The 21,190-nt window shown below is 43.4% G+C and overlaps 2 protein-coding genes and 3 pseudogenes across 2 annotated transcripts, besides 17 other annotated features; 3 read left to right on the top strand and 2 right to left on the bottom strand.

Annotated features, from left to right (window-relative positions):
* Window positions 1-1,239: part of a sequence feature (sequence corresponds to BAC RPCI93-29K2) that runs on past the window's edge.
* Window positions 411-445: a microsatellite.
* Window positions 558-611: a sequence feature (A-rich).
* Window positions 1,240-21,190: part of a sequence feature (sequence corresponds to BAC RPCI93-25N21) that runs on past the window's edge.
* Window positions 2,179-2,209: a microsatellite.
* Window positions 2,508-3,731, top strand: Tb927.5.310 (hypothetical protein; the record flags this gene model as incomplete). The annotated part of the gene is made up of 1 exon (XM_839612.1): window positions 2,508-3,731. One exon carries the CDS (start codon window positions 2,508-2,510, stop codon window positions 3,729-3,731), a length of 1,224 nt encoding a protein of 407 aa, XP_844705.1.
* Window positions 3,796-3,820: a microsatellite.
* Window positions 3,972-3,994: a microsatellite.
* Window positions 4,056-4,079: a sequence feature (AT_rich).
* Window positions 5,293-5,318: a microsatellite.
* Window positions 5,566-5,589: a sequence feature (GC_rich).
* Window positions 6,187-6,228: a microsatellite.
* On the top strand, window positions 6,306-7,268 carry Tb927.5.300 (iron/ascorbate oxidoreductase family protein, putative; the record flags this gene model as incomplete). Its single annotated transcript, XM_839611.1, has 1 exon — window positions 6,306-7,268. One exon carries the CDS (start codon window positions 6,306-6,308, stop codon window positions 7,266-7,268), a length of 963 nt encoding a protein of 320 aa, XP_844704.1.
* Window positions 7,868-7,950: a sequence feature (A-rich).
* Window positions 9,305-9,354: a microsatellite.
* Window positions 10,057-10,089: a sequence feature (AT_rich).
* Tb927.5.290 lies at window positions 10,292-11,353 on the bottom strand (annotated as a pseudogene).
* On the top strand, window positions 13,956-14,786 carry Tb927.5.280 (annotated as a pseudogene).
* Window positions 14,786-15,033: a mobile genetic element.
* Window positions 14,786-20,045: a mobile genetic element.
* Window positions 19,790-20,045: a mobile genetic element.
* Window positions 20,046-21,150, bottom strand: Tb927.5.270 (annotated as a pseudogene).

Raw genomic sequence — 21,190 nt, 5'->3', positions numbered from 1 at the left:
TGTGATAAGTGTAAAGAAGTTGGATACTTCCTCTTGGTGTTGCTTCGGAGGCAGACATTGGTGTTTATATTTTTTCTGCCTTATGTCTTTATTTTGGTTTCGTCACCCATATAAATTTCTCCGCCTCTGGTTGTGTGTATAATAACCACTGCTGCGTGTGGTATTACTGAAATGAAATGGTGGCAGCGAGGTATGTGAACTGTGGAATATGTGATACAAAAACATTTTATATTTGTTTTTTTTTCTTTTTTTTGCTCCTCCCTTTGGTCTGCCGCTGTCTCATTTTCTCTCACTCAGTTCAGCTTTCTTTTTTTCTTTTACGCGTGTTTATATGATCTGTTATTATTGTTATTACTAATGCTAGTTCTGTGGTATGAGGAGTTATGTTGACGAATTAATATTATTTCCTTTATAAACATATGTGCATACATATATATATATATATTTGATGTTGTGTTTCCCCCTTGAGACTTTTATGTTGTGTTTAAGAAATAGCCAAAAAGGAAAGAGAAGATTCGAACGTAATGGGACGTGTGCACGAAACATTTCCCTTCACTTTTTCCTGTTTTTTTTTCTGTGCTCTTATTTTTTTTCTTCTTTTCTCTCCTTTTTCAACGGTTGTAACACTGCCGACTATTTCGTCCACACTTCTGTTGTTTTAATTATTGCTGTTATTTGTTTGTGGGTGCGTTGACGCCATGGTGTTTACAATTCTCTCTCACTTTCCTCCTCTCCACTTTACAATGTGCATACATATTTAAATATTATGCCTAACGTTTTGTGCCTAATGATACTCGATGTCACTCTTTTTCCCATCGCTGCATATGATTTTAATCATTATGACATATATGTATTTATATTTTTATTCATAAACATAATTCCATTTATTTGATATTAATTTCCTTCTCGCCCTACTCATGAGATGGTGATGATGATGAGCCACAGACATTAACAAGTGAAAAGAACTGTGAGTGGAGGCGTTCCCGTTGCTGTTATTTGACGTTTGTATGTTGATTTCAAGTTTTGGGTGACTTTTTTTTTCTCCCTTCAGGTATTTAACATTTTATTAGCATGACGCATATCTTTTACTGACACATGTACATACGAGCCGAATGTGAGCTATTTTGTTTTCCTTTCTTGGCTTCTAAGTTTTCTCCGTTAGGCTTTTTTTTTCTATTTTTATTGGGTTTCTGCCCTTTTTCTTACCCTTTTAACTTTTTATTTTGTTTCATCGATTTTGTTTCTTCCGGGAGATTTGCGTGTTTCTTCTGCATTTCCCGTTCTAACGACTAGTTTCCATACATTCGCACGTTACGGCACAGCAACATCGCCGGTAGATGCTGTAGAGTAAAGAACAGTTGCTTTCCTTTGTGCGACTCTGTTTTATTATTTAATTTTTTCTGTTATGAATTTACTATCTTCATAATATGTGCACTCAACTCCATGCATTTATTCACATATTTGTTTATCGCACATTCAATATAACAGGCGTGTGCAAGTGACTAACTGTCTCAGCTGTGTAGCACTTCCTCTCCCCCTTTTTATTTTCTATTTGTACTCCCCCTTGATTTATTAGGGACGAGCATCTGTTGTGCAAGACACAGCGCATAAGGGAAAGTGATATGCTTGCGTGTGTGTTGGAATGGTAAAAACATATTGAAGGATCATAAGTGAAATGCTGATTGAGTATGGGAGATTATTCATGGCATTCCTTTGCAGTCGTTTGAGTGCTGTTGTGTGTACCTGTGAATCCTATTGAAAGATATCTTGCGTTGGGAATCTAAAGTAGTCGCCGAGTTTCTATTTTTGGGTGTGACATTTCACGATGAGGGATTTAACCGCTTCATTGACCACATTCATGGGGAAATTAACTGTTGTGTCTCGTGTGTATGCCCGTCATGCCAATAAAAGAATTTGATAGTATCATACTAATGCCTTCCTTTCGCTATGTTACTGTTCCTTACACACTAGTATGATGAAACTACCGTCAATACTTTAGTTCTTTGTTTGTGTATATGATCGCTGATGAGTTGTTGGATTCATTCCTTCAGATGCATAAATGCTTTCTTACATTTCACTCCGACTATTAATTTCATGGAACCCTTAAGGATTCTGCGTAGCGTTATTCAAAAGGATGTATTCCCTTGATGTGGGTGAATAGTGACTTGGATTGTTTGGTATATGTCCATATATATATATATATATATATTCCACTATTCTGGGAATAAACTTCTACTACCTTCTTCTTCCTCGTTAACGGGTTATCCCCCAATGCTGTTTAACGTTGAAGCATCGCTATAATTTCTTTAGCTCCGTTTCCCTGTTTCCCACATGTCTTTTCTTCCCTATTCTATCAGCCCTTGCTGCATAACTTTTCTTTGTTGCTGCTATTGTTACAGGTTGCTGAATAGTATCAGTGAAAATAACGTGTCGGACATCAAAAGGGGGAGGGATACCAATAAAAGTCCAAGAGACAAGGAAAGGGAAATAAACGGAGCAAGGGAAAGATGGCACGTGTCACCTTTTGCCTTGCGGTTGTATTGATCGCATCCTCAGCTTCAGTGTTTTCGCATGTGGGGAAGGCAAGAGCATCGGAAACTCAGACGAATGAGGCTGACGACAAACTTAGCAGAGCAGCTGCTGATGTATTGTGTGCTATGACAGTCCTCACCAAAAACATAGTGAACCCACTGGCGGATCGCCTTGTAGAACTGGCGGCCGAAGATACGGCGAATATCACTCGAGATGCTGAGTTGGTGGATGCGTACGTTGATGATATTGATGGCATGCTGGGGAAAGACTCTGATGACCCTGATGGAACGAAGAAGCGCATAAAAGAGTTGTGTGATGGAGCCAAGACGAAAATCAAAGACATGCCCGAAAACGCCACAACTAGGGAAGCTTCGATAAAGGAAAAGGCTGTTAAAGCGAAGGAGTCGGGAAAAAAGACACTCGAAGGCACGGAAGCATCTGAGGGAGGCAACCCTGTGGTTGGGCTTAAGGAGGTTATGAGTTCATACTGTAGAGGAGGCCGTAAGTGTGAAGAAGGTGTCGTTTCAAGCACATTGGACCCTCCAGAGGGGGAAATTTCATGCACCAACGTAACACTTGACGAAAAAGAAAAATGGATTTCCACCCTAATGGTTGAGGCTGAGTCAAATTGGACAACTTCAAAACCCAAAAAGGTGGTGAACTGCAGCACCGCTGGAGAACCACCTTGCACACCACTAGACCAGTGGGGGACGCATTACAACGATACGAAGTCCCACGTAGTAGGAATTGTGGGGGAGTTGGACAAGTCTTACAAAGATATGCTCATCTGCGAAAATCAACTGCTGCTGGTATACAAAATCCACAAGGGGTTGCAGGAGGAGAAAAATCATTCTGAAATTATTAGTGAAGGGGAACGGATAAGTAATCGGACACTCGATGTTTTGATTGAGATGTCTGGCGGTCATCGGTCGTCTTCCCTCGAGGATGGAGTGAATAATACCGATCTTCAGGATCTGGAGGAGGCGCGTACTCTGTTCGCTAAGAAACGGAGATGGATAATGTTACTGCTCTTGTATATTTTCGCCCCAATTGTGGCAATACTGATCCTTGTGTTGGTGTTCTTCTTAATACGAAGTCGGCGAAAGGCAGCCCCTGAGGAAGCTTCTGCAGCTGCCGTTGCGCAGCCCAAACTGTCGCAGCCTGTTCATGCGGATCCATACCATTCCGTGAAAATGTAATACCATAGGATGTGGTGAGTGGATAAATGAAAATGTTTCTGGAACTGCTGTATTGTAGACGCTTACTTCACTTCGCTTCATTTCACTTCTTTCCTTCACTGCGCGGGGCATTGCGTGATTTCGTGGTGCAATTCGTAGCAGAAAAGAGCACAGAAATGTTGTGTACGTGTGGGAAAACAAAATAATAGAATTGAACTACCGAATTATACTTAAGAGGGAGAGTGAATATTGCTGAATGGATGAAGTGAGGTGAGGTGAGGTGAAATTAAATGTAATGGCAAGTGGCCGAAAATGATTTAGTGGAATAGGGAAAGACGCATATCGAATAATAATAATAATTATTATTATCATTGCTACGGGATTGCCATTTTAAGCAACACCATTTCGGGATAGTAACCGATAACAAAATGAACGCCTGCGTTATGTTTTACCTTAGAGGAGGGTAAATATAGAGAAGAATAAGAAAATGGAAAGAGTTCTTCTCTTTCTTGCAAGTTCGTAAATATGTGTACGTGAGAATATGCTCTTCTTGGGCCCGCCTTCTTTATATTTACTCCTTTTCGAGTTTGTTTGTTTGTTTGCCCTCATTTTAATGTTACCCGTTGTTTTGTTTTGTTTGCGCAAATACCCGACTTCGCTTTTTTTTTTTTGGGGGGGGGGATACGAGAGGGGATGGCAGAAGGAGTTGGAAAGCTGAAAAAAAAAAGAAAATGAATAAATACTGTGGGTAAATATAAGCGGACCCACAATGGTAAAAAGTAAAAAGAGTGAAGCAATCTAATCAAAGGGTAAAATAAATAATGATGCATTTATTCAACACAGAATTGCCACTTTTTTTTTTTACTTTGAAGGCCCCTTTTTTCCTTTTTTCATCTTCCGCTTAACAAACGTTTCAGTGCGAGTGGAATAAAGCACTGTGCAAAATAATAATGGTGATGGTGTGAATAAAAAAAAAAGAGAGGAAGGGGAAGAGATGAAATGAGAAGTTTCGGTATTTCTTTTCAGTTTCTGTTATTGTTATTGTGTTCACCTTTCCTCCTTTACGTATCATATATACGTTCACGTATATGTGTATATACACATTTTGTGTCAATATATCCTTTCCACACCCTCAGCTTTTTCCAATTACCTTTTTGCTTCTTGATTTCGCTCCTCCCTATCTTCTTTATCCTTCCCTCAACCCCATTTGTTTTTTCTTCAGATTAATACAAATGGTAATAATACTTTAAAAGAAAATTCTTATTACCGGCTTTTCATTTTCAAATTAATCAACGCGTATGAAGATACGCATATGAATGCATGTATGCTTACACATTTACGGTATGAGAGAAAAGGTGCGAGAAGTCGCGTTATCTCTTCTTTTTCTTTTTAGCTTCACCTCAGTCTTTGCATGAATACATATGTGTTGGTTTTCTTGGGTAAACTCTCAGACATTTTTGGAGGAGGGATTTTGTGAGCCACAACATACCACGAAGAAATAAACAAATAAATCATGAAGAGGGGAAAAGAAGCAATAAGGAATGAATGGATACGTCTTCTTTCACTGGTTTGTATGCACGTGTGTTGTTGTTGCTGTTGTTGTTGCTGCCGAATTGTTTCCATCTCTCTAAATGCGTTCTTAATACCTTAACTTTCCCGTAGAGGAATTTGGGACAACCGCTTCACTTCTCTCCATCATGATAACATCAACAAAGGAAAGGAAATAAAATAAAATAAAGGTGGAAAAGTAAAATAATAGAAAAAAACCAACAAAAGTTGTTATGATGATGGCGTGATGTCAAGTTGGTTCGTTTCTTTACTTATATCGCAGGTATGATAAACCAAAAATTCCTATCGGGCGGGCCCGGGGGGCGGGGGGTTTGGGGAGGTTTTCAATGGGTTTTAAAAACAAACTGAGCAGCAACATTCAGGCGGGTGAAGAATCGGGAATTTAAAAACAACAGCAACAACAACAACGAGGAAATGTGGATAGACGAAAATTGCATTTACTGAATTTGTACGGGCTTGTTTTTGTTGTGTTTGGACTTGTTTCACCTCGCAGATCAGCGCAAAAACAAAAAATAATCTCGTTAACAAGATCCTGGTGGAAACGTCTGGACATAATGGAAGCATGTTGTACAGATGTTCCCCACTGCAACAGTACACGCACATATAATTTCGTTACAGTGTAATCATAATTAAGAGAATCTGATTAGTGCATTCCCCTCTGTTTTGGAATTATATAAGGTGTGATGTCCAGGAATTATTTTACGATCCAAAGGAGCTGCAGTTCATGCGACATTGTTTTCAAAGGGTCTCCTCATCTTAAGTTGCATCTGTTTGTTATCTAACTTCTTCCTTCATTCTTTTCACTTTATATATATCGTTGTATTTATTGGTGCATGTATGCGTGAGGGTAACTTTCGGGTTCCCAACCAAAGCAAAAGGAAAAAAAAAAGGCACATAGCGCATACAAATTATCATTATTATTATAACCATTATTTCCATCATTAATATTGCATCGAGGTGTACTCCCCAGCAAAATTTTTTAAAAAAAAAGAAAAGCGAACACGAGCAAATAAATAAACGTAACCGATGGCTCACGGCTCGATTCCAGTTATTGATGTCGGCCCTCTGTTCTGTGATGGAGAAAAGGGGATGATGGATGTTGCGAAACAGATTGATCATGCCTGTAGGACGTGGGGTGTTTTTCTTGTTGTGGGTCATCCCATTCCCCGTGAGCGAACGGAAAAGTTGATGGAAATGGCCAAGGCTTTTTTTTCGCTTCCATTGGAAGAGAAACTTAAGGTTGATATTCGAAAGAGCAAACATCATCGCGGTTACGGATGCCTCGATGCGGAGAATGTTGACCCAACGAAACCATTTGATTGTAAAGAAACATTTAATATGGGCTGTCATCTCCCTGAGGATCACCCCGATGTTGCAGCTGGAAAGCCATTGCGTGGACCGAACAATCACCCCACGCAAGTGAAAGGTTGGGTAGAGTTGATGAACAGACATTATCGCGAAATGCAGGAATTTGCCCTCGTTATTCTTCGTGCCCTCGCACTCGCTATTGGTTTAAAGAAAGACTTTTTCGATACCAAATTTGATGAACCTTTGAGTGTGTTCCGTATGCTACATTATCCTCCACAAAAGCAAGGGACCCGTTATCCCATCGTGTGTGGTGAGCATACGGATTATGGTATTATTACATTACTCTACCAAGATTCGGTGGGAGGACTGCAGGTGCGCAATCTGTCAGATGAGTGGGTGGATGTGGAACCCCTTGAAGGAAGTTTTGTTGTGAATATTGGGGACATGATGAATATGTGGAGTAATGGCCGTTACCGCTCAACACCGCATCGCGTTCGCTTAACCACAACTGATCGCTACTCCATGCCATTTTTCTGTGAGCCTAATCCTTATACTGTTATTAAATGCCTTGATCATTGCCATTCGCCAAGCAATCCCCCCAAATATCCACCAGTCCGTGCTGTGGATTGGTTGCTGAAGCGTTTCGCGGAAACATATGCCCATCGCAAAACAAAGATGTGAATCAATAACTGAACGTAATCTTTTCGTTAGGCCCCCGTCGGTACGGATGCGGTGGCAATGAATGAATGAATGTGTCTTCAAACTCTTTTTTTTTCTTTTCCTTCTTTTGCTCGTATCTGTCCTGAAAGCACGGGAAAAATAAAAAAAAACGAGAGCAAAAAGAAAATGAAAAAGAGGAGGGACAGAGAGACTACGTAGCGTTTGATGGAAAAAGAGTGCGTGTGACCCGGTGCATTCAGTAAAACAGCCTTGAAGCTGTAACGTGTCGTGACGGTACGGTTCGCCCTCCCATAAAAAACGTTTGGAGGAGGACGAATAAAGGAGCCATTTAAACTTTGATTGAAATCAGCTCAAGGCCTCTCCTATGCGTTTTTTTTTAAACCTCTTACCCTTCCTAACATTTAATTTTCCGCATGCGTGGCTGTAAGGTCTATCGTTTTGCGTAATAACATTTTTCTTTTTGCAAATTCTGGCAGTAATGCAGGGCTTAAAGTTTCTGGGGAAATGAATTTTGTTGATCGATGAGGCTCGTTGGCAATATTACACCCCTGCCCATCATGGGAGTTAATGCATGTGTGTGTAGTGTTATTTCTTGAGACTCCTTCCTTTTCAGTTTCCCCTCTTTCTGTTTGTTTTTCTTTTTATTTTCTTTTATTTCCTTGGGTTTAGTTTTTTTTTTTTTATGACCACTGTTTCATGGGCTCGTAGGGATAATCATTGGTTCATTTGTCGCAAACGTTGATTAGCTAATCGGATTGAAGCATAGTTGTGTATATTGAGGGGAATAAGCGATTGTGTCTGTTGAAAACTTTTCAGTTGAATATACACCGCGATTATCGGTGTCGCGGTTTTAAGGCTCCTCCCCTTTTTTTTTTGCGCGACTCATCATCGTTTGGCAATTTGGACTAAATAACGATCTTCATCATGTTGTGTTTATAGCGGAATCGGTGCTCGGACTTGAATAAAGGGTTGTGTACCTCTCCATATCATGTTTCGTTGCGGTGCCGAAAAAGCTCGTCTGCGATAAATGGGACAAGAGTAGCGAAACATGTGGTGTTTCACACGTTTTTGTACTTTCGAGTTCAGGCCCTGAAACTCTGGATTTGGCCATGTGCTCCATCCCCTCAAAAGAGACTGGCAGAAAAGTGTTCTCGTCTCTCTTTATAAAGGCGTCGAGGAAATTGAGTGCCTTCGGGAAGTGGGTCGGTTGGTGCTTCCGGAGCTTATCTTTCCCCCATAAGACCCCTCATTTTTGCATGGTCCGCGTTATCGTGTTGTTGTCGGATGCATTGCCGGAAAGGAGAAGCGGCAGTCGCATGGCGAGTCGAAGCCGCAAGGACTGGATATGCCAAGAGTCAAAGTTGCTTTATTGTGGAATTAGTTTGGTAGGGGATTCAATTCTGGTGCGCACAGGAATGACCCCAAAACAATCCCGGAGAGGGAAACCAGCTGCGCCAACTCGTCGATGGAATAACGAGGTCCGGGTTGCAAAAATGTATTGGGCGGTGGCGACCTGTTCCCCATGCTCCAGTCCCGCGTAACTTCGGCCGTTGGTGGCTGCCATATGCATAAATGCCGTAACTTCACCGATGCCTTTCAACAACTAACGGAACGCAGTCCTCCATTTCTCACACTTTTGCAACTATTAACGGCCATCTTTCCAATATTATTATTATTGTTATTTGATATTTGTTTCTCTCAGTTTCGAACTTTAATATGTAGACGTTTGACATCTCGGTGCCCCGAATATGAGGCACTTGATTATATCCTCTACCTCCTTTTTTTTTTTGCCTTATGTGCCCTACGGAGTCATTCCACCCGACTGTCGTTAACAACTCCTCAAATAAACTTCATAGGGCATGTGAAGCTTTTCTTTTTGTTTTTGACGAAAAAGAGGAGGGAAAAAAAGAAAACAATTCGCCCATAAGCAAAATATTCCGAATGTCTCAACAAATAAACATCGACACTTCTCCTCACATCATCATAAATGCAATGCCATTGTTGGCTCTTCTTTCGCGTCGATGTGCGTGTAGGTTTATATATTTAAACATATATATATATATATATATATATATATGTAAATATAAAGAAATAACGACGAGAAATCATAATGGTGCCGGAGCCCGGCAACATAAAAAAACATAATTCCATAAAAGAACTAACCGCTGACGCAATGGACAAATAATGAAAAATGATGAAAAAATAATTTCTAATTTTGACTTTTCTTCATTAAAATAAGAGAAGGGAAGTGTTGCATTTCTTTTCTTTCATTTTTAAAATTCACACGTGTCATAAAAGAATGATTGCACATCGAAGCAATAAAAGACCCCTTTCGTATGCTAACTCTGTTATATTTTATTTTCACTGATTTGTTCCGATAAAAAAAGAAAAAAAAGGAAATATCCAAAACATTTTTCAACCCAACACCAACACTAAGAGAGAAGAGTTAATGAATTGCATGGACTCCCATACAAACAAAAAATATAATAAACAAACAACTTATAATAACTAACAGTAAATAACAAATAATGGAAATGCGTTTCTACTACATGACAGCACAGAAGCAATTACCGCTCCTTTCGCAAGCCATCGTCTCAGTGCGGAAAAGACGTTGTGGAGGAGGGGGAAGGGGAAATGCAAAACAAATTAAAAAACAAATAACCAAAAAAAACAACAAGAAGACTCTGAAAAAGAAAAAAAAGTTTTCAAATGCATTACAACCATATTTAATAGTAACAAAGAACATCATGACGTCTTACCTGTACACCCAAGTTGGGATGCGTTGCGGAAATAATAATAATAATAATTTTTTTTTTTTAATCTTGCTTGTTTCCAGTAGCTCACATAGGGAAGTGTAACTATGTGGCAAAACCAAAAAAAAAACGAGGCTGGAAATACACCAACTGAGGAACAACAACTGCAGAAAGAAAAAAACCAAAGAATAATTGAAGTAATGAAAATCAATAAGAAACAAAATAAGACCACCCCTCCCCCCAAACAAAAACAACATGAAAGATCAGACATCATAAGCCATTTTCACAGCTTTCCCCACGCACCATTCCATGGGGGACGGGCGAAGGTGCCGTCACCGAGCTCAACTGGATAAGTCTCGCAGGTAGTTCCAAACTTAGTCTTAAATTTCTTTTGAACGCTTTTTGCTACACGGTTCACAGCTTTTTTTTTAAATGAGGAGAATACAGCCACCAAAGCCACCGCCCATCAGGCGGCCGCCACTAACGTCGTCATCGCAGTTAACAGTTGAATAAAGTTAAGTTCCTCAGTGGATATTTTAAGGAGGTCACGTCGCCCCTGATGAGTCGCATTCAAAAGCCCACCGACCCTTCAGAAACGCTCTTCATGACTGAATTTGCAGTTCACTCCACATAATTCAATAAACTGCAGTGCGCGGATCTGCTCGGAAATTAAGATATCACGATAATACTGGTTAGAAGTGAAGTAGGGCTTACAGGACTCCACAAACGCTACGGAATCTCCATCAGTGAATTTCTTTTGATTTCTGGAAAGTTCTCGGAATGTAAATGGGGAACCGTTTAATTTCCACTTGCTTATAACCTCTCGTGCATCCTCTTCTTAGGGGGATTGTGTGATGATGGAGTGGTCTGAAGCGCTTTTGTTACTACATAACGTCGAGGGTACAAAGTGTGGAGTGAGAGATGTATGGGACTGTGGCAGTGGATCTGTTATGTTACAGAAACCGAATGTGCTGACCGAGCATCCGATTAAAAATTGGCCTTTCATAACTAGATGCCAAAGTGCAAGATTCTTACCACATAAAATACGCGAATTCAGATGGGGAAGAGATGGTCGCCTTCCTCAGCTGAAAGCGTCATAGCGGGACTTGGAAATAAAACTAAAGATTTCTTTTTCTGGTGACGTGACTGCGGTTTCAAACAGTAGGATTGAGGTGGTAACTGCAATAGAAATCACGGAAAGCTGAGTTCTAGCAATTAGGCAAGAGGAAATGGAAAAGCACATCAGAGAAATGTTCGACGATTGGATTGGGAGTGTTCCCCCTTTTTCAGCTGGATGACTAAATGAAGTCTCACTAAAGCATGCACGTAAAAAAAAAAAAAAGTGCACTGAGTAAAAAATGTTGGGCACAAATTGTTGATACAAAGGAAGCTTATGCCTCAACCCGTTTGAGAGTTACGATCGTACATGTTTGCTCTCGTTTCAGCTTGTTCTCTCTCTCTTTCTGTAAAAAAGAAAATAAATCATTTTTGTCAATCATATTCATTTCCATTAGGCTGAGTACCAGAAATTCTGAGCATTATTTTCTCCTTCCTCATATTATTCTAGACATCTTTTACGAATTGCTCTCTTATGTATCAGAGTCTTTTGGATACACGAGGGAAATGGTGCTCGGTATTGTCATGATTGTATGTTTGCTTTTGAAAATGGAGTCTCATTTTCGCTTATTATATTGTGGATGCGGTGACGTGTATTTCACATATTCTAGAAAATACTTGCTTCCTATTTGTTGGGTATATTTGGAAAATAATGAGACTGTGATATTTGCATTTATTTGTGAACAGTCGGAGTGGCGCATGCATAACTCCATCACATTAATAGTGTCTCCTTTATTCTACCATCGGCGTTGTATATCACAAAGTTTCAATGACAAGGCAAATCATGAGTAATTGTTTGGTTTACAAGATACACTTGCACTGACGTTCTCCAGATACTGTCTTTTCTTGATGAACGAAATTGGATGGATACTGCTACTTACATTAATAATCTAAATAGTAATGTTTCTGTTTTATTTCTTTGGTTTGCTTTTGTAGATGGGATGCGGCATCCCATGAGAATGAAATTATGAGGGAACGCGCATATGGTCTTCTAAAGGAATGTGTTCGACTGGTGTGCGTACGTTGGTACTGTTGCACATTTTTGTTGTGTTTTGTTATTTTAGAGTATCAGAATTTCTTAAATAACGGAGTGGAGGAAGGGACTTGGGATTACATATGCCTCGGTTAATTCTCCTTATCATCATCATAGGGCGTAAAATTTATACAATAGCGATAGGCTTCCTTTTTTGTATATTAATGCTTTCAGTTGGTTGTGTAATGTGAGCGTAGAGAGCGCGTAAGAAACATGTCGGTGATGGTGAGTGAGTGTGTGCTGCAAACTCACGCTGCATCTAGAAAAAAAGATATATACTTCTATTTATTTTAGAAATTCATGTGTTCCTTCAGTTAGTTGCTCTTCTATAGGAAGAAAGGCGAACATGTGGGAAATATTTGGGAACTTATCTCTCTTTTTTAGTTTTCTTTCCGCTTTGTTATAATGAAAGACACTTTGCTTACTTCATGGATCGTCATGAGAGTAACAGGGTATGTCCTTGTGTACCGTTGATATTAACAAGGAGAGTAACGCAATTTTGTTTGTATTTAATATCACTCACAGTATTATTCATTTTTCTACCATGAATATTTGGGCAAAGAGAAAACACGAACCATTTATACACCGCAGTTTATTTTCAACCTCAGAGCTTGTTGACACGTATGGAGGTGAGAGCAAATGCATTAATAATAGTAGAAAGCTGTAGCAACATTATTCTGCACATGTGGGGCGCAGTAGTGATCTACCAACAGTTCTTACCAGACCTTTACCACAGTTGCTCCTCACAGCAACGTAGGTGGAGGGGTTTCTGCAGTTAGTTACTTCATTCAAACGACAATGAAAATACAACGATTATTGTAATACCGTAAGCTATGCTGTTGTTGATTTTGCTGTATATTTACATGAATTGTTTTACTCATATTTCATATTTGTATATTATTGTCACTGATTTATGTATTTTCCTTTCCTCACAGATTCTTCACTGAGTTTCACGTTGTGCTTACTGTTTCGATTTATCGTAACTTGTGATTGAGTTAAACTCCTATTAATGCTCTATGTACTGTAGTGTATGTGTGTTGGATTTCATTATAATTAAACAGGGTATGATATGTGAATCCCATGGAAAGTGCGCTGCCCGTTATTGTACTGGGTTCCCTTTGAGTCATGTTACCATTAATACATGTCCAACACTCCTCAAGGGGATTGTATCCATTTATCATATGTGGATTCTATTTACAAGAAATTGTTTACACGTATGTCGAGTAACTGTCGTAAATGACTGGATATTCATTAAGAATAAAGTATATTCTTGTGCGGCAGTTTAGTTACGGTATATATAGTGGTTGCTGTCACATTTACGTATCGCGTATGCGGTTGGACGCCCTTACACATTTAATCCTATGTTGATATGATATATAATGTGTTCTTGTTACTTTGATTCAACTGTTTGTATCTTTATTTGGTGTAGTGAGTGAAATCTATTAGCACTGTGGATGAACTGTGTTGTTGGCTTTCAAAGTTTAGTCATGTGCATACATCTCTTCAAATGATACTTGACGACGCAGTATCATATTATTATTATACCTTATACAACTCTTGTTTCTATTTACTATTTTTTTAAGTTTAAGGTTATCAATTCTGTTGTTAATGTTTTTCAAACGCTGTTTTGCACTCCCACTTTGTGGATCGCTGAGACGGTACAGTACAAGACCATATTTCTTTTCTCCTCTCTCCGTCACTCTGCCTCTCTGGAGTGCTCATCGGAATATCTTCCGTTACAGTCCCACATTGTAATTTTCGGGGAAGGAAACCAATTGTCCCAAATGGGTGTTGGGAAGCAATGTCAAAGATGTGTTGCTGGAAGAATATGCGGGTTTGAAGGATATGAAACTTCATGAATTTTTGAATCAACACATCGGTGAAACCCTAGGCACCCCTAACGTGTCAATGGTTGAGTTTGTTATGGATCCGGAAGAATATGTTGTTTATACAGGGATTCTTGAAGAAATACGGGATATCGATGAGTTTCAATTACTGAGGGCAGTTATTTATCTGCCTCGTAATGGAATTGGAGGCATGCAACAATGGGAAGAGAATGCAACTGCTCAAATCGGGGAATTTGTTGGTCCCGTAGTGAGAGGAAAACTGGATGCAGCATTGATGGCCGCCAAAGAAGCAAGGATACGAGCTGCCCAAACAGCTTGTGATGTCAAAGTTGAAGGTCCTTACGATTCCATTTATGATGCGAAATGGAGTTATGTGATGTCGGGTTATGATGCAGAGCCACTTGGAATGAAGGTATTCTGCGGAAGACCACAGCGCATATGGACCGAAGAAGAGGTGGATATAACTCCTCTTCCTGCGAATGTTGATGCACAAGTGCCGGAGAGACCCAATGGTTTGGAGATTTTTGTTCTCACTTCGGAGAAGGGTTGGCCATACAACAGGTTTGCATTGGACTACACTACGGGGCGCAAAGCAGTATCTCAGCATGTATATATCCGTCGTGAAATCATGCGCGTGTGGTATAAAGTCGAAAAAAGGCTGAGAGCATGGTGGGTAGAAATGACAGCTCACAGACCACCGATACATATTGTTATTGGCACACCTGGTATAGGTAAATGATATGGTCTTGGATTATTTTTTACTTCATTCCCTGGTGATGCCGGCCGCCTCAACGTGGTTCCAGGGTCCAGTACCCCGTATCATCGGGGGAAGCCAAGAGCCAGCAGCGTTCCTTTCATGGGGAACACTGCTGTGCTCCGGCTACGGCATCATACAGCACAGGGATCAGCAGCGTCTTGCTGGGACACCGTTTTTCATTTGTCGGTCCTTGTGCACGTGCCAGCGTGCCATGAGCAGTATCATCCGCACTAAGATGCTGCTGTCCGGTGATGTGGAAGAGAATCCCGGCCCGTCGTTGTGCGGGATGCAGTGGAACTGCGCCGGGCTATCTCAAGGAAAGAGATTAGCACTCCACAAAACCCTTGTTGATGAGCGGATTAACTTTTGTCTGTTGAGCGAGACAAGGATGACGCCTGGAGAGGCGGCTTGCTTTAGCGTTGCTGGCTACCAACATCACGGAATAGCTCGTAACTGCAAAGGAGGTGGTGTATCAATACTAGTGAAGGAGGACCTACCAGTCGAGACCGGTATAGCCGTTGGTGGTCGCATTGAACAAGTGCATGCACCAATTCACCTTGCACGTGGAACGGCGCTGACTGTCACGTCGGCATACATCCCACTGAAACACACCTTCACGGCAACTGACCTAGATACGCTTCTGACAACTGACGGTGCCCAGCTCATCGGTGCAGACGCTAACGCACACGTGTTGGCATGGGATCGCGCGATCCCACCAAATACCAAGGATGAAACCCTCACACAGTGGTGCATTGACAACCAGTTTCTGGTCTGCAACACAGGTGAGTGCACCAGGTACGCGCGCCACCACGGGGAGTCTACCCCTGATGTGACACTGTCAAGGAATTGTACAGTGTGCACGTGGACATCGCTGTATTCTCCCGATAGCGATCACCATCACATATTTTTCGACGTTATCGTTGGAGACGACACAGATGCACTGAGTTGCCCGCGGCTTCAAAAGCCCATGTACGCATGGCTAAAAGCTGACTGGAGGAATTTCCGTCTCAAGGTTGACGAGCTCTGCAGGAAAATTAATAGAGAGAAGAACGTCAACATCCTGGAACAGAAATTGAGCTCCGCCATCCGCATTGCGACGAAGGTCTCCGTCCCCCGTGGCTGCAGAGCAACGCCACCACATTGGACACCTGCGCTCGCGAAACTCGATGAAGAGATCGCTGGATGCGGACCCTCCCACCGAAGGGAAAAGTTGGTAGCCACGCGTAAGCAGATCCTGGACTGTACCACAAAGAAGAGATGGAGCACGCTATGCTCCAGACTTGCGGTGTCAGACCGCTGCAGTTGGCACATTGTCAAGAAGGTATATGCGCCACGACCACTAACCACACCGGCTGTACTTGTTGATAACGCGGCCATCACGGACTACCGTCAAGCTGAGAGGTTCAGTAAACTGCACTCGTCCCGCGCAAGAAGGCACCCCGACTCACACCCACCGGCACCAATAAAGACGATAGCGAGTGAGTTCAGTCCCATCACGATGGCTGAACTACGGAGATCGATCAAACTGCTACCGAGTGGATCCGCAGCCGGACCTGATTGCTTATACAACGAGGCAATACAACATCTCGGCAGAACAGCGCTGGATGTTGTTCTGAGGCTATTCAATGAGAGCCTACGAACGGGAGTCGTGCCATTTGCATGGAAGACTGGTGTTATCATTCCCATCCTGAAGGCCGGAAAAAAGGAGGAGGACCTCGATTCTTACAGGCCTGTGACGCTCACGAGCTGTCTCTGCAAAGTCATGGAACGCATAATTGCCGCGAGGCTTAGAGACACTGTTGAGTCCCAGCTGACGCCGCAGCAATCAGGCTTTCGCCCCGGATGGTCAACGCTCGAACAACTCCTGCACGTCCGCGCTGCCCTTTGCCGCCCCACGCCCCAACATCGTACGGGTGCTGTATTCGTTGACTACGAGAAGGCATTTGATACAGTAGACCACGACAAAATTGCGAGGGAAATGCACAGAATGAAGGTATCACCCCACATTGTGAAGTGGTGCGTATCATTTCTGAGTAACCGAACTGGCAGAGTGAGATTCAAGGAGAAGCTTTCCAGCAGCAGAACATTTGAGCGAGGAGTGCCACAAGGAACTGTCCCTGGTTCGATAATGTTCATTATTGTCATGAACTCGTTGAGCCAACGCCTTGAAGAAGTGTCGTTGCAGCAGCACGGATTCTTTGCAGATGACCTAACGCTACTTGCGAGGCACACAGAGAGGGATGTCATCAACCACACACTGCAATGTGGCCACAACGTAGTGTTACAATGGTGACAAAAGAGTACTTCATGTCTGTCAACGTAGCGAAAACAAAGTGCACACTCTTCGGGTGTATAGAGCGCCACCCACTTACATTACAACTGGACGGCGAAAGAATAGGAGCTGACAGGACACCGAAGCTTCTAGGAGTAACATTCCAGTGTCTGCAGGGGATGGCAACACATGCGGCCGAAACAAGACGCAAGATGGACTTCAGACTACTGTAGATAGCAGCCATCTCAGCTTCTACATGGGGGCCAAGACGACAAGTACTGAGAGCTTTTTATCTAGCACTCGTACAGGCACACACCATGTATGGCATTGAGGTATGGTACTGGGACGCTTCGGAACGAAGTCGCGACCTCCTTGCATCAGCACAACACAAAGCCAGTCGCATCATAGCTGGCATACCGCATGGGACGCGCAAAGAGGACTCTCTGCTGGAAGCAAACCTCCTGCCACTCAAGACGGCCACTCTTGTGCACAGCATGAAATTCATGCTGATGCGTGAGTCACGAGGCGGATGTTTGCACCGCAGTGCTGAGGAAGTATACCACACCAAACACCCAGTCAGAGTCTTACATTCCCGCATCATGCTGTCTTACCTTCACCTCCACATTGAGCCTCGCGAGCACCCACTAGGGACATCGACGCTCCGCTACAGCTGCCGACCGCTATTTCACACGCAGATAAAGCCTGTGTGCGCTGATGACCCTGACGATTTCAAAAGGGAGGCTTCCGAAAAGTGGATTGAACGGCATTTTGCACGGAGGGGGAAGGAGCCACCGCGGCGAGAGCACTACGAATTGTGGACTGATGGATCCGTGTTCCTTGGTGAGAAGTCCGGAGCAGCTGCCTTGCTCTATAGAAACAACACGCTGATTTGTGCACCTAAGACAGGAGCAGGGGAACTCTCATGCAGTTACAGAGCGGAATGCGTAGCATTAGAGATAGGACTGCAACCGCTGCTGAAATGGCTTCCGGCATACAGAAGCACACCGAGCAGGTTGTCCATCTTCTCTGACTCGCTGTCAATGTTAACAGCACTGCAGACAGGCCCCCTAGCAGTAACGGACCCAATTATGAGACGACTATGGAGGCTTCTGCTTCAAGTTCAGAGAAGGAAGTTGCGTATCAGACTGCAATTTGTGTTTGGCCATTGTGGCGTGAAACGGAATGAGGTTTGTGATGAAATGGCCAAAAAGGCTGCAGATTTGCCACAGTTGCGAGACACATGGATCCCCAACATCATTGCTTATGCGAAGCGAGTGCTTAGGTCGGAAGAAGTCCATGAGAACACTCATAGGTTTGGTGTCACGGGCAACCACTTTCCAACAAAACATAAAGAAGAACTAACGAGGGAAGAAGAAACGGCACTGGCACGCTTTCGGGTTGGGTCTTCAAGACACTATGGATGGATGTTGCGAAAGATCAACCCGAGTGTGCCTCCACAGTGCCGATGGTGTAACCCGCAACATGCAGCGATAGGACCAACAATACAAACAGCCCCAACTGTTGCGACACGCATTCTTCATAAAACCTCCGAACCGACCAAATGTACGGAATGTGATGCCACATACCAATGCCACTCAAGTGCTGTAACGCATATGGTAAACAAACACGGCTTTGTGCGAGCTGATGCACTCCGGAGGATCAAATACGGCGATGCAACACCTGCAGTGGACATCCCCCCGGAGCCCCCTCCAGTGGTGGCGATCGTTTCTCCACCATCGAGCACACGAGTCCCGATGAGACCGCAGGTGCTTCATTGTACCATCTGTGCCTCCAAATTCGCAGTGCCAGGCCGACTATTACACCACCTTAGAACAATACATGGCATAGATAGCGGTAGTTGCCGCGTGAAAAGGGGGCGAGAGAACGAAGACTCATTGCAAGGAGATGGTTGAGCCCCAGCAGCGCCAGTCCCTCAGGATACACGGAAGCTGCCGTTTCAATGTGACCTGTGCGAGGCGAGCTTCGGTACACGCTCTTCCCTGTCACTACACCAGAAATTCAAACATAAGAGCATAGTGACGGAGGATGGTACCGTGGTGGTAGTGCAATTCCCTCGTAAGCGTGCCCGTGAGGGAAACGTTGACGTCCCGGGGAAAGGCGAGGTGCAGTGTGGTGTGTGTCAAAAAGTGCTCAGTTGCAGGAACTCCCTCATCCGACACTGTAAGGCTTTCCACAAAGGTGAGGGAGTCGAGCTTAAATGCAGCAAAAGCACAAAATTGTGTGCCACTGATTCCCCGCATACAAACACATCCATGTTGGTGTGCCCGACATGCGGAAGGCAGTGTGCTAGCAAAACTGGCCTCACCCTACATCAAAAGAAGATGCACGGTATGAAGGTAGAGCGTGCTGTTACCAGCCAACGCGGCGACTGCGAAGAAACGTCGCTGCACTTGATGAGCTGTCCCAGTTTGAAGGAGTTACGTGTCGGGTTTGCGGTAGAAGGTGTGTGTGTGTGCAGGATATATGTTTCTCTAAAAGGCTGGCACAGTTTCTCATTGCGGTTGAACGGAGCCGGCCGCAGGTGAAGTCCTCACCTAATGTAACAGTCATACAACCCACTCTCCCTTCTGCAACTTCCCCCCTTATTGCCGAGAGTGTAGCTAGCAGGAAAAGCACCGGACGCAGGAATAGTCCAGACACCCTCAGAGACAGAGGAGGTATGCAATCAACAAGCAACACAAACAGAAAGAGGGGGAGAGAATAATAAACGAATAACAAAAATCAAAACAAAAGGATTGCTAATTGACATCTTTGGGAGAGTCTGGGGTGGGGGGCTTCTCGCCCCATCTGCTGTATTCCGTTCAACTGTGGAGCTACAACAAAAATTATAGAGAGTGTGTTAGAATGAATAAAAAAAAGGGAGACTCTGCCACAGTCGCCAGACCGATAGCATCTCAGGGCTCTACGGTGATGGCTGATGGCCACGCCAGTGGGGGGAAACTCCCACGAAGGCAGGGAGAAAATTCAAATTCGAAAAAGTTCAATTCTAGCGATCTTCTGTTGGTTTTGCTTTATAGAATCTGCTGCAGCGGCTTCTTTGGCAGGCGTTAGCCATGGTATGCTTGCTGATGTTAAGGCTCCTGCCGTAGTTGTTTTGTATCGAACCCAATAGCCATATGTGTTTGCGGAACTTCCGGCACAGCCTTGTGCTCCGGTGGTTAGCAGTGTTCCCAGAAAAAATTGTTTGGGTGTTGTTATGCCTTGTGCTTTTAAGCTTAAAGAGAGCAGGTGTGCTACGGCCGTCGTTAATGTTGCTGTGCTTAGCGGAATAGTTGGGTAGAGGGTCGCGCAGTTTTGCTTGAGTGCTTTCCAGATCGTTGGGCTGTTTGTTTTGGCCGCCCACGCTGTTGCCGGTGCACCGTCGCAGCCTTCGCAGCAATACTTTCCGGTGTCGCCGCCTTGTTTCGAGCATATACAGATTATGTCCGTTCTCAGACTTTCCCCGGCGATGTCACCGCCAGTTCCGTCGTCCTTTCCGCATTTATTGATGCGGTTGGTTAGGTCCGGCGCCTGCTCGTCGTCATTTCCTGTCTCCGATTCATACAGTGCTGCTTTTGCATTGGTAACCATGGTTTGTATCTTGCTTTTTTGGTCGCACAGCGCTGAGTCAGTTGATAGTGCCGTTTCTGCTTCGGTTGCTGCTCGTATTGTCTTTTGAGCTACAGATGAGATTTTCTCGCGCTTGAACTCTGAGTACGCTGCTTCGTTGTTTTTTATTTTAACCGCCGCCGCCCTCCACGATCCGTAGCGTTTTTCCCAGTCTGAAGCAAAGCTGTTTGTACCTACCTCTTCTTTTGCCGCTGAATCCGCCCAGTCTTTTTCAGGGTTAATTAATTTCCTGAATGCTGGGTCCGCGGCCGAAAGGTTTATCGCGTTGATATCACCTAGTAAGCTGTCCACTGAGTTGCCGCCTTCTGTGATTTTTGTTGCCCCTTCCAACGTGCTTACAATGGAGCATGCCGCGGCGTAGTATGCTCCATTTTCCCCGGCCCCGATGTTAGAATCGGAAACATGGACAGTTATCGCCAGGCGAAGCAAAACGAATGTCTGCGCTGCGGGCAGCGTAGAGAGTTTACTTTGCATTTGCGCTAGGGTGTTAGTTTTCAGGCTTGAAGGAACAGGT

This window comes from Trypanosoma brucei, chromosome 5 (assembly GCF_000002445.2).
Source record: "Trypanosoma brucei brucei TREU927 chromosome 5, complete sequence".
NCBI lineage: Eukaryota > Euglenozoa > Kinetoplastea > Trypanosomatida > Trypanosomatidae > Trypanosoma > Trypanosoma brucei.
Note: the sequence above shows the minus strand (reverse complement) of the source record. Positions and strands in the feature narration are given on the sequence as shown.